This window comes from Nothoprocta perdicaria, unplaced genomic scaffold (assembly GCF_003342845.1).
Source record: "Nothoprocta perdicaria isolate Ctin4 unplaced genomic scaffold, notPer1 scaffold_319, whole genome shotgun sequence".
Taxonomy (NCBI): domain Eukaryota; kingdom Metazoa; phylum Chordata; class Aves; order Tinamiformes; family Tinamidae; genus Nothoprocta; species Nothoprocta perdicaria.
The window spans coordinates 556,418-568,470 of record NW_020455554.1 but is presented as its reverse complement, the minus strand read 5'-3'; the positions used below and the strand labels follow the sequence as shown (position 1 = coordinate 568,470).

At 42.7% G+C, this 12,053-nt stretch overlaps 1 protein-coding gene across 1 annotated transcript; it reads right to left on the bottom strand.

Moving 5' to 3' along the window:
- Positions 1-899: 899 nt before the first annotated feature.
- On the bottom strand, positions 900-11,968 carry LOC112950442 (protein shisa-9-like). The gene is made up of 3 exons (XM_026042973.1): positions 11,355-11,968; positions 4,143-4,353; positions 900-1,043 (listed from the first exon to the last, which is right to left on the bottom strand). The coding sequence occupies exons 1-3, from the start codon at positions 11,945-11,947 to the stop codon at positions 900-902; spliced, it is 948 nt and encodes a 315-aa protein (XP_025898758.1). The 5' UTR covers positions 11,948-11,968.
- Positions 11,969-12,053: the final 85 nt, after the last annotated feature.

Genomic DNA, 12,053 nt, shown 5'->3' with positions numbered 1-12,053 from the left:
CTTAGCTTTGTTTTCAGTGCAGTTGTAGCCAAGAAGTATCCAGGACAAGTGACAAGCAAAAMCAGCAACAAACACATTATTCCCTTGCATATTTCAAGAGGAGAAAAAGTCATTGTAATCACAGATGTTGCAAATTCTTGGCCAGTGTTAGAACTGCTGATTTATTACAGTGCAACAGCAAAAGTCCTGCACTGGTACCTTTGCAATTTGCTTTTTTTTTTTCCTGTATGTTAAATTAAGAAGAACAGCACATATGTGCTTAACTTAAAACCTACTTTTTTTTTTTTCATTTTAAAAACTTCATAATATAGAACTTGCTTCCCTTTGAAGTCACCTTTATGTTGGGAGTCTCTAGTTAGTCGGAAATGCTTTAAATATGAATATAAGGCCGGTTATTACTATGGGGATGGTAGCTGAGCTTTTACTAATCATTAAGAGAAGAGACAGTGGTTAGTATTAACATCAAGTACTTGTTTCACTGTGCTGTCACAGATTATGAATTAGAAATAAYAGCAGCAATCACATTCCAGAAATGAGGATGGAACCACCAAATCTCCTAACTCCCRCTGCAGCAGTGTTATAATCCTGACAACTCAAATAAATACAAAACAAAAACAAATCTTGAATGCTGCTGCTACTTTCTTAAGATTCATGGAAGTTAAATGGAAAGGAACAAAACAAAATCCAAATTTTGAAAGAAGGTTTGCTTTTGGAGTCATGTCTTTAACACACCTTCTAAATATCTGGGGGGTTTTATTAGGTTTTATTTAACACTTCAAGTTAGGAAACTTGAACACTGTGGTTTTGGTAGAGAGATGCTTGTTTGTAGTGCTCCATTCCCTACTAATGCACATGAATGAAGGAAAATAATCATTTTTTCGCAAGCAATCCTAAGAAATCTACATTACTGGMGGAAAATTACGGCAAGTAACAACTACAACGTCACTTTTACTAATAAGCATTAGGTTGTTGGKATTCACATTGGCACAGAAGAAACTCTGCCTTCTTCCAGCTCCACCAAAAGGGGTATTCATTTCTGAGTACTAGAGAAGCAGGGACAAGAAACTGAGTAAACTGCACTTCCATCAGCCACAAGACACGGAGAAGAAATCTCCACTTGTGGCCTGCCCTTGGCCTTCCTGTAGCCGTGTTAACTGCAGGCTGCTCAGAAAATCCTCATTCTTTGGTCAGAAACACTCCGGAGATGAGATGCAGTCGTTTTGCGGGTCAGAGCAGTCCATTTGCACAGAGCTTCCCTGTATGAAACACTTCCTCTATCAGCTGGTAGCAGCAGGCAAATGGCACTTCTTGAGGGCAGAAGGACCAAATGAACATTCAAATTAGAACATTTTTAATATCATTTGTCCTTTTATAGTTTGTCTTTGGTATTTTGAAAGACATAATAATATAACCACCACACAAAAAGATACAGAGAGCCTAAGAAATTACTCCTGCCTCATCACATCCATGGGCGGATGTGAAAAGTACCATGTCAGTCTAAAGCTTTTTCGTCTCAGTTTGAGAAAGTTAGTACAGAGAGAGTAAAAACTTAGAAAAGAGAACTTCAAAAATATATATCAAAGTATCTGATGATGTAATGTTGCACCTTTTCATTTTGTTTCTATAAAGATTTGAAATAGGTTTTCTATGAAAACTGTAATTCAGAGCCTGGTTTATTTGCTTGTTAAAAAATACCAGAAAAGTCTGTTCCACGCTAGGACTAGGTAATGTTGCAGCGTTTCAGAACTCTGATATAAAATTTCAAATTGCCAAGGTATTGGACTTCAAAAACCTTTCCGAATGTATTTTTTATTTATAAAGCTTTTTTTCTGCATTATAAGTGCTCGCGCATTTAGCAGCCTACGTTATTTGTGCTATACCGGTTAATTTTATAGAGTCATTTAGTCATGTTTTGTATGAGTTTATGAGAAAATATAATGGTAACAATACAAAAGTAATGCTCTATTTGCTATGAAGTAAGTGTATATAGAGTCAGCTATAGAATGCCTCGGGTAATTTCACCACTTGAAGGTCTGCGTGAAACAACCTAAAATGATTGCCTTAATCCTAGAAGTTGATTAAAGACTGAATGGGTCACCATCCCAGCTGCTTGCTGCTGAGGTTTCCGCCGGAGCACGAAGGCCTAAACCGCACGTGACGCTGTCTCTGGGCTGCCCCTATTTACTACCCTAATTATTAAGGCGAGTCCTTAGGCGGCCCTAGTGCTTGCACGGTGTAAACCGCAGTGGTGAATTCCCATACATGTATATTCCCATATATATACATATATATACATGTATATACATGTATATTCCCATATATATATTCCCATACATGTATTCCCATGCACATGCATACATGTGCAGCACTACAGAATCAAGCTTAAATCCAAATCCAAGGAACTCAATGAGCTGAAAGACCTGCTGTGGTATGCCTTATATTCTAGAGCATGGAGTATTTTAAATATATCAGTGTGAAAATTATAAAAAATCAGGCTACTATCAATGCAGTAAGGATCTGTTTACTTTCTGGAACTTTTCATTAACTGGGATTCTGAATATGTTTAAAATATGGAAGAAACTAAGGATTTGCACCCTAACGTCATTGCCGTTTGGTATCTTCTTGAAAGCACAGGCAGAGGAAGATGAGAGGGAGCAATCAGCAGAAAGCTAATGCCCAGAGCAAAGCAGAGAGAAACTGCATGTTCCGTCGTCCCTCAAGSCCTCAGCAGCTTCATGGCAGCGGGCGGGAGCCCTTCCCGGCGAGCCGCCCRCGGCCGCCCTCGGAAGCGCTGCGCTTGCCCCATCGGAGCCCTGCTGCTGCACCAGATCCCTGCACTTCCCCCTCTGCAGCGAGGAGCACACGGGCCACGTGCAAGCACTTTGCTGGAGAGAGTGCAGACAGATGAGATGTCACTCTTCACTACATGTGGTATCTTCATTAGAGGGTACAGCTTTTATTCTCTCTTGTTATTTGGTAACCATGCGCATAAGAAATCTTGCTCTACCACAAAGCAAATACCAAAAGCACATGCAGCACAAGGACCTGCTCTTTCCCTCACTGCTTTTGTGCTGCTCCCCGCAAAGAAGGGAGACGTAAAATTTCACAACTGCACAGTGCCATGTAAGTAAAATTAATCCTTTGTCCAAATACAAACAAATTTTCAACATTCTATACTTACAGAAAGACAAAGACCAGTGAGTATACTTAAAATGATTTAAAATCCCAATACCATTGCAGTAAAAGTATATTTGCAGCATCAGCACAGAATAAAACCAACCAAACCTAAGAAATAATCCACACCTTTCTGAATGATGCTCTCCTCTTTCATCAATATATTGAACTTGAATTTGTAGATATGCCATCTATAATTTGTGTGCATTTATGCATATATATATTTATAAATATAAATTACATAAAATATATACATAATATATATAATATACATATATATAATATATATAATATATGTGTATATATAATATACATAAAATATATATGCAAAATAAATGAGACTGAACAATGAGACTGTTCATGAGATATGCACATAAGAAAGATCTGTGCTATGGCCTAATCCCAGAGTGAGAGCAAAGCTGCCTAGCATTTCAGAACCACTACAGATGTTACCAGGTTTCCTTTGAAAGTTCAACATGCACTTGTCTTCAGTAACTTAACTAACAGAGCACATACAGAATAAAAATATTCTTTAAAAATATTATAATCTTCCTTGTGAAAACAACGTGAAAACCATATGCCACTTCATGCTATCCAGAAAAATATTTAGCTATTATACAAGTGCAGATGATATAACAGCCAATAAGACCCTTTTCTTAAGAGACTTTACAGCCTCATCTTGTCTTACTTTAAGCTTGGCTATTTGCACTTTGGCACAAAAGAAACCCCACAGAATAAGTAACAGCTTGATGAGTTGAATGAAAACACCATTTAAAGAGACAAAAGATATAAAACATATATTTGTAATTCATAACTATGAATTCAAAATAAATTCAATAAGTGATTATATTTCTATTCAAAATGGCTTTTTGTTAGCCTTGCACTATTCACACTAGGAAATCCTGTCTATTTCTCATTCTTAAAGAATATTTCTAGTGTGCAAGAACCCACCTGCTGCCTAAACTTACTTGATGTTCAACAACGTTTGTTTCGTAATACTCATTTGAGTCCCAGCATTCCAAAATATTGATATAGTTATAATGCAACTTACGTAAATTATTTGGAGGAGGTCTTGTCTCCATGTTTTCATAATGTTGCACATGTACTACAATGTTTAGATCTCTTTCCATATGATCTGTTGTACAAGGACCTTGAGGTCGCATAACATCAGCAAGAGCTCTGAGGAACAAACAAAATTAGAATAAATCTGTTGCGAAATCTGTAAGGCATTTGCTATATATTCCTTATATTCCTTTTTTTTTGGGGGGGGGGGTTGGCTATTTGTTTTGTTTTGTTTTAGTTTGAGACCCAGCCCACTAAAGTCCATTGTAATGTGCACTGGAGAGGCCAGCTCTGTTCACAGTGAAGCCAGGGATGCAGATCCATGGTGGGACTTTGCACTTAAGCTCCGTTTTAGGCTGCTTATATGTGGGCCTAGGTGTGTGGGAGCCCAAGGCAAGCGGGCTGGGACGCGGGCTGGGTGCAGGGCGCAGGGTGCTGGGGGGCTCCCGGGCAGGGCGCTGCCCGCCCTGCCTGCCCGGGCTGCCCCAGCACAGCTCCCCCAGAGCCCAGCCCCGCGGGCCTGCGTGCGTTCGCGATCGCGCCGCGCAGAGCAGCTGCTTTCCCTACGGCAGTCAGTGCAAACAAAGCGGGATCTGCGCCGCGAGCTCTTCCCATCCAAAGGGGCAATGCACAAAGGTTCTTTCTAACCTGTTTGAGTGTCCTAACTCTTAACATGGGGCGAAGCTTTGTTGGGAAATTTTTTATCTCTTTGCAGGCAGTTCAGAACCAAGACAAAAGCTTTCAGGTAGCAGAGAGGGAGCAAAAGGGATCCTAACAGGAGGATGGGCCAGCCTGGCATGGCTTCTTCCCGCAGGGAGACGGGCCCATCCCGCTCGTGCRAACGTTCTCTGCACTGGTTTCACTGCTCCGTGTCCCACAGGCTCCAGCACTCAGGTAAGCGGATGCACCAGAGCTAGTGACCAAGTTTCAAGCTCTGAAACTCTCAGYCTGGTGACATCTACATCTCTCCATGATTCCAGGCTACGGACATTTACCGTTGACTTCAGCAGGAGCCAGATGAGCCAYCAGGCACTGCCAGTGTAACTAGCTGCTCAACTGCTGTGCCATGTAAAATAATTGGGCCACTTGCAGAAAGTGGCCTTAGGCAAAGGAAAGTGGTGGCATCTGTTACTAACGTCTTCAGAGTTAAATGCAAGTCTTTTCTATACAGGTCAATGCACCACTGACCATTAGTTGCCTGTTTGTTTTCTACTAGTTTTAATTTTTAGACGGCTTGAGCTCTTTTTTTAAGGGAATGGATGAATTTCTGGGCACTGTGCCCAGCTGGTTTAATTTTCTGCAAAATTATATACAGTGTCCCAGATACGGCATCAAGAAAGACTGGCTTATAAATTAATAAATAAATAAAAATAAACACATTCACTATCGAAAGCCAAGGCAAGCACCATCTAGCTCCTCCACTGTATTTCTGTGACATGATGATTTCTTGATCAAGAAACAATGTGCTTTGAAGAATTAAATAGTAGTTTCATTTAAGTTACATGTAGATGGACAGACAAAGAGGAATTTGAGCTCGATCTTGCTCTCAAAATGCAGGAAAACTGATTTGGGTCTGTTTTCTTTGGCTTTCAGTCAGTGCTGTRATATTAAAATATTAGTTAGAGTTGTGATCAACATGTTACAGAAACACTCTGTTGATACTGTAAAAGGTCAAGAGATAGCAGCCAAGTGATTAATGGTATGAGAGCAATGCTCCCATTTGAAGCAATGCTGATACAGCAAAGATTGCCGAGCTGGCCTACATAGAAGAAAAATAAAAATTCAGTAGAAGATATTCACAAAGCTATGTAGAAAATGCTGCAAAATGAATGGATTACTTTAAGAAATATCATTGTTTAAAACAAGTTTTATGCAAATGAAATTACTGATACTAATATTAATTCCAAAGGCAAGTGGTCACATTTCTGCAAAGGGAAGAAATGCAAATGCAGGTTTCTAACTTCAGCCCAGGGGCTAAACCTGGGTCATCTCCTAATACACAAATCAGTATTTTTCAACTTTGTGAGAGCAGGTTTCCAGAGGTACTTTCTTTACTGCCCTTAATCTGATGGTAAATATTGTTGAGCGCAGACTGTAAATAACACCCTGTGTGATGCCAGATTAACTACTGCGTGTCTGTGAGAATGCCAGCTAAGTCCTCTACCATTTTAGGATGGATTTTTCAAAAGGATTTTACAGAATTATCTGTCCAACTCCCATTATGTAAAGGAAAAAGGAACTTCTCATTGTCAAGTTCTATTTTCAATGACACTGTACCCATGTTTATCTTGTATTAGCCAAATTTGGACAATCTGTTCAGGGGCAGATTATTTCATATTAAGAAAAGCTTATCTGTCCTTATCTGTTAGTGGTATCAAAAAGAGCCAAGGATGAGTAGCAGCTCGCGTCATCGAAGCGCAAAGGAAATGCTGTACCTGCATTTTGTTCTTTTAGGGATTTACCCATGTAATTAAATTAATAGAGCTTCATGCCCCTGACATGCATATGGCAAAGTCCTTGATTAGATGTTTTCCTTTGAAAAACTCCCTATAGGCCAACAGACTGGATGYATTTGTCTCTTTCGAGTATCATGCTGAATTTGCTCATTATCCAAAGAAATGGTTTGAGCAGGTCCAATTGGAAAATGATATATGTAAAGGCCCTCTCTCCATACTTGTGCCACACTTAATGATTGTTCAAAAAATGGAAAATATAAGATAATGTTCTAATCAGGTAATGATATCAATAGGTCTTGATATTGGTATTGACTACAATATCATAGAAGTGCAGAAATGTTAGCAACATGTGAGCTCACAGCCCAGAACTAGACAGGAAGTATCAATAACCTTCATTTTTTTTCTTATTAWGAGATTCTGCTCTTTGGATATGTAATACTATTTTCAGCTGTAACAAAGCATGTGTAGCTAGACATTTCGTTTATGGYTACAAGCTTGAAAAAGCTCCAACACAGAGTATTTCATGAAAGGTCAGTTGTCATATTTTGCCTCCAAATCTGAGTCAAAACCCATAAGGGAAATAATTTCACACGTAGGATTCAGTGGTTTGGCAAGACAGACGATCTCTGGTCCCAGATACTTGCCTTTTGAACGATCAACAAAAGACTTGACTTGTGAGCTCAGCACATTGTGAAGGAAGAACGAGGAGCTCAGAGGGTTCATGCTATTCAGAAGGCTGCTAACACRCTGGCAGAAGCTCTGCTTCAAAAAAACACGAGCTCTAGGGTATAAATATTTCTGATTTGTTTACACATTCTCCACAAAGATTAGGAGAGAAGACAAAGCTACAGTCTTATTTACAGAAAATGTCTTCCATGGAAGAAAAGTATGGCTTTTTTCCAGCAAGTAAACTGTGGAGTTCCACCAGTTTTGAAGAGAGGCTCCTCCACTTAACCAAGGGAGCCTGGAAGTCCCGTTGATGCTGCCTGAGGCAGCAAGCACGTCCTGCACCTAAATGCCCAGCAGAGACTGTGAATGCACAGGACAGATCAGCCCCCTGTTTCCTTCAGGCACAACAGTGCTGCAGACACTCATTCCTCTTGCCCTGTGTGCARGGTTTTTGGATGCTATTAGCACTGCTTAGTCCTTGCACACTCGATATCTGGAGAAAACATCTAACTCCATCGAATGTCAAATAATGAAGTTATAAAGAAGGAGAGTGATACGAACATGAACAGGTGATGTCCAGAGGGCAGCCATGCAGATTTCTTACTGTACTTCCCTCACCATTTTCCTCTTCTATATTTACAAGCCCCTACCAACGGTATTCAGTTTTACTGCAAGGACTGGTCAGAAGAACAAAAAAGGAAGTGTCAACAGCGCCACACATTGCCTTTTTCCTCAGAACAGGAATTTGCAAATTTGCCTTTAGAAAACAAAACAAAACAAACTCTTCCCCCGGCTATAAAAACAGACTTGTCCAAATCCAACAAAGCTTTTCCCCCTGTGGATGTCACTAACTAAATACATTTTCCCCAATGCTTTTTGGATTGTCAAACTTTTCGGAAAACTCAGGGAAACAAATGGAGCACTCTTGCTTTGTATTGATGGAGCAGTAAGCAAGATGCAGTGACTGCCTATAGAAACTATTCTTGCCAAGTCTGTGAAGTTACTTTTATTAGGATACAGCACCACTCACATGCACACACACAGACATACACACCTTACTTCAACAAATCCACTTGTGGCAAGTAGGAATAATACGTGGAATTAATAAGGATGCTACAGTCTTGCTTCCCATTTATAAGTCGATGTTCTTATTTCCAAGTGTTCTTATTTCTTATTTATTTTTATTATTTATTATTTCTTAGTTCAATGTTCTTATTTCCATTTCCAAGGGAATGTCTCTGTTCCTATTTTAAAATATTTTTAGTAAATAAAAATAAAATTACATAATTTACACCAGCTGTATTCTAGTGACTTWAAATCTCTCATTAAGAGGCAGTCAACATGGTGCGCTGTTGTTGGTAAGCTGCACCATCCCTTCCCCTGGTGAATTTGTTCATAGGAATGAGGAGGATTCCCATGTTTCATGCATTGGCTAGGCAAGGGAAAGCAGTCAAGCTCAGCTAAGGGAATAAAAGAAAAATCAGTCTCCGTGTCTGAAAAGCCAGTCTTGCTGCCAGCCAAAATGGAGTAGTACATAATGCTCTTGGTTTGGCCTACCTGGCACTCTCAGAGCATCACACGTGTGCTTTTCAACAAGGTTCAGCAGGGGAAAAATATTATTTTCCCCTGGTATTATACTGACGGATATTATAAGAGCAGGTGATAATGAATATAGGCTAGATAGAGTATTTTAGTTGCTGATACTATTAATGGTTTAAACAGATAAATTATTTATTTCTTAAACACTGCAGCCTTTTTTCCCCTAAAACAACAGCAGTGTAAAACGAGCTAGGATAGAGTATTTTAGTCAAACCCACATGCAAGGACAAAGAGGTTATTTCAGTTCTCCACTCAGTGGACAGATTTTTATATTGACTAAGGAATTTCCAAATCAAATTTCTTTTACAATTCATGGTAAACCCACCCTCCGTAGCTGTAATCGGCGTGTGAGAACTTTTTAAAAGGAGCTGTAGCGCTGCCTTTTCAGAACATGACTAGCTATTATGTGTACTGAGTGGGTGACTGTTTTTCCATGTGATCATGACTTTCCAAGTTGCTGTAAGCCTGCCTTGAACATTTTCATGGAGAGAAAAGTACAAGATTTCAAACAACGTTAAGTAATCAGGGTAACAAATGACCTAAGAACTGCTTCGGAAACCTGATCTTTGTGCACACGCCTGAAGGGTTTCAGAATGACAGTCCAATCCCCTGTAACGCTGTTTCCATCAGCGAAGACAGAATCCTTCAGAGTCCTTCACACCTGCACTTTAGATTGTGAATCCGTGGAGCTTCTTTAACAAGTACTTCTTCTAGTAGAAATAGGGGCAATTCAAGCCAGATATAAGCAGTGATGGCAACACCTTCACGCTGTCCTGTTTTCTCTAACTGTTATGAGCCCTGTCTTTTTGCCTGCATGAAGGCACTTCAAAAATAGACTGAAGCAAAGAAGAGCTTTTACTAAAAGGGGCTTCAACTCCATAGTTTCAGAGTCTAAAATTAAAAAACAAACCACGTGTATTCTTTTTCTCAAGTTCAAGATATTCAAAATGACTAAAGAATTATTATGCCTTGCTCAAAAACAGACTCTCTGCAGAATTACCCCTGGCACACAGTGTTGAGTTGAGTACAATTTCTGTGGTGTGCTTTGTTTCTCAGTAGTAAGCGCGTATCCATATCAGCCAGTTTATAAATAGCAAATAATTGCTAGTGAACTGGTGATGCATTCGCAGCACTATTTTTGGTGGATTTCTCCGTTTCAGGACAAGCTGTTAATCAAAAAGCCATAGAGAAACTTCAACAAGAGGCTCCTAGTGTCAAGTTGATCTCTTGGTCGCCTTTCTAAGGTCGATTCTTCACCTAAGCTCTCAGGACTGTGATTACCCCGTAACCAGCCAGGACAAGAGGAGCTTTGTGCCACGCTGCCTGTCCAGCAGCAGTCAGCTGTTTAACTGCATCTCACCGCTAAAGTTGCCCAAGATCCTGGAACTGATTCAGAGACTTGGACAGAGCTATTTGCCTTTTTAAATGTCTTTCGCCCCCCTCCCCTCCCCCAAATCTGCTTTGCTTTCATGTGCCTGGGATTAGCATAACGAATCAGACACACTGCGAACTTGACAAACGTATTATGCCTTGATTTTGACAATCTGCGTTTGAAATATGTTGCTGGAGCCGCTCTGCCCTGAGTGCCCACCTTCCTCTGTTGCGCCAGGCAGCCGGCGTGTGGAGCAGCCGCGTGCCCGATGCCCAGCGCAGGCGGGGAAAGGGCCCTTCACGAAGCTCGGCCATTACGCTGGGGATACACAGTGTGACACACACACAGGCGACAAAGACCTGTGTATTCCGTATTTTCCCTCCCAGTAGTAAGTGAAAAATGTGAACAAATTCTATAATAGCTTTTGCTTTTTGTGTCTGCCTCTCTCCCTTCCACCCTGGCTCGCTTTCACAGCTCACATATTTTACAAATAGCTCACACACTTGCAAGGGCTGGGGGAGTAGGGAAGGTCCTGCCAAAACCATTTTGCAGCTGGAGAGGGAGGGTGAGATGACATTTGTTTACATCCTTCAGCTGAGAAGTAAAAACATTTTCTGAGCCTAGAAACTGTTGGAGGAGGGAACCCATCAGCCTTTCTGTAAATCAGTGTTGCTGGTCTCAGGATTTTCCTTTTTTTTTTTTTTTTTTTTTTTTTTTTTTCCTTCTTATTTCTCTTCATCCACATTCTACCCGGGCACACTTGCTGGGTCTTGCTGGGGAGAGAGTCGGACACTGCAGACCAAAATGGACTGCTCCCCGTGCCGGCTCCCCGTGCTCGCCGTGCTCCCCAGCAGGCGTGCAGCGTGGCAGCAGGGCGAGGGGCTGCTGAGCTGCCCTGCTCTGCAAAGTTCCTCCCTGGCCGTCCCCGTCTCCTGCAGGGGAGGGCAGCCCGCGAGGCAGGGGCTGCTCGGCAGGGTCCCCCGGGCTCCCGGCTCCGCTGGGGCGCTGGCACCCGGCCTTACCTGGACATGTGCTCCCGCTGGGGTCTGTGCGCCTTCTCCAGCCCCAGCTTGGTGAAGATCCCCACCAGCACCATGACTGCCACGACCCCGCAGATGATGTACACGATGAGGTTGGTTTTATCCCTGGTGGGATCGTGCAGAGGGTCGTCAATGCGGGAGGGCGGCTTCCCCGTGTTCATCCACAGCGGCGTCTCATAGTTCGTGCAGGTGCTTTGATCCAGCCTCGTCTTCTTGAACTTGCAGCAAAACCTGAAGCCACAAGTGCCGCAGCAGAAGATGAACTCCCCGGAGCTGCAGTTGAAGGGGGGGTCCCACTGCCCCATCACGTCAAAGTAGCCCCTGCAGAAGTCCGGCGTGGGGGGGGGCTCGGAGGGCTCGGGCTGCTCCGCCAGGCCCGAGTGGTTCCCTGCCGCGAGCACCACGAAGCTGCCCAGCTGCTGCCCCGCTTTCTCCTGCGCCCGGCACACGAGCGTCAGCAGGTCGGCCGCCAGGTAGCCCACGAGCAGGCGGAGGAAGCGCTCCATGGCGGCGCCCGGCCCCGCGCCGCCGCCGCTGGAGCTGCTGGCTGCTGCGCTGCGCCAGGAGCTGAACATAAAGGGGGCTCCGTCAGGGGCCGCGCGCCCGCCCCGCCGCGCTCCCTTCAGCACCGCGGACAGCCCCGCGGCGGAGCGGGGCGCGGGGAGGGCGCCGCGCTCCGCT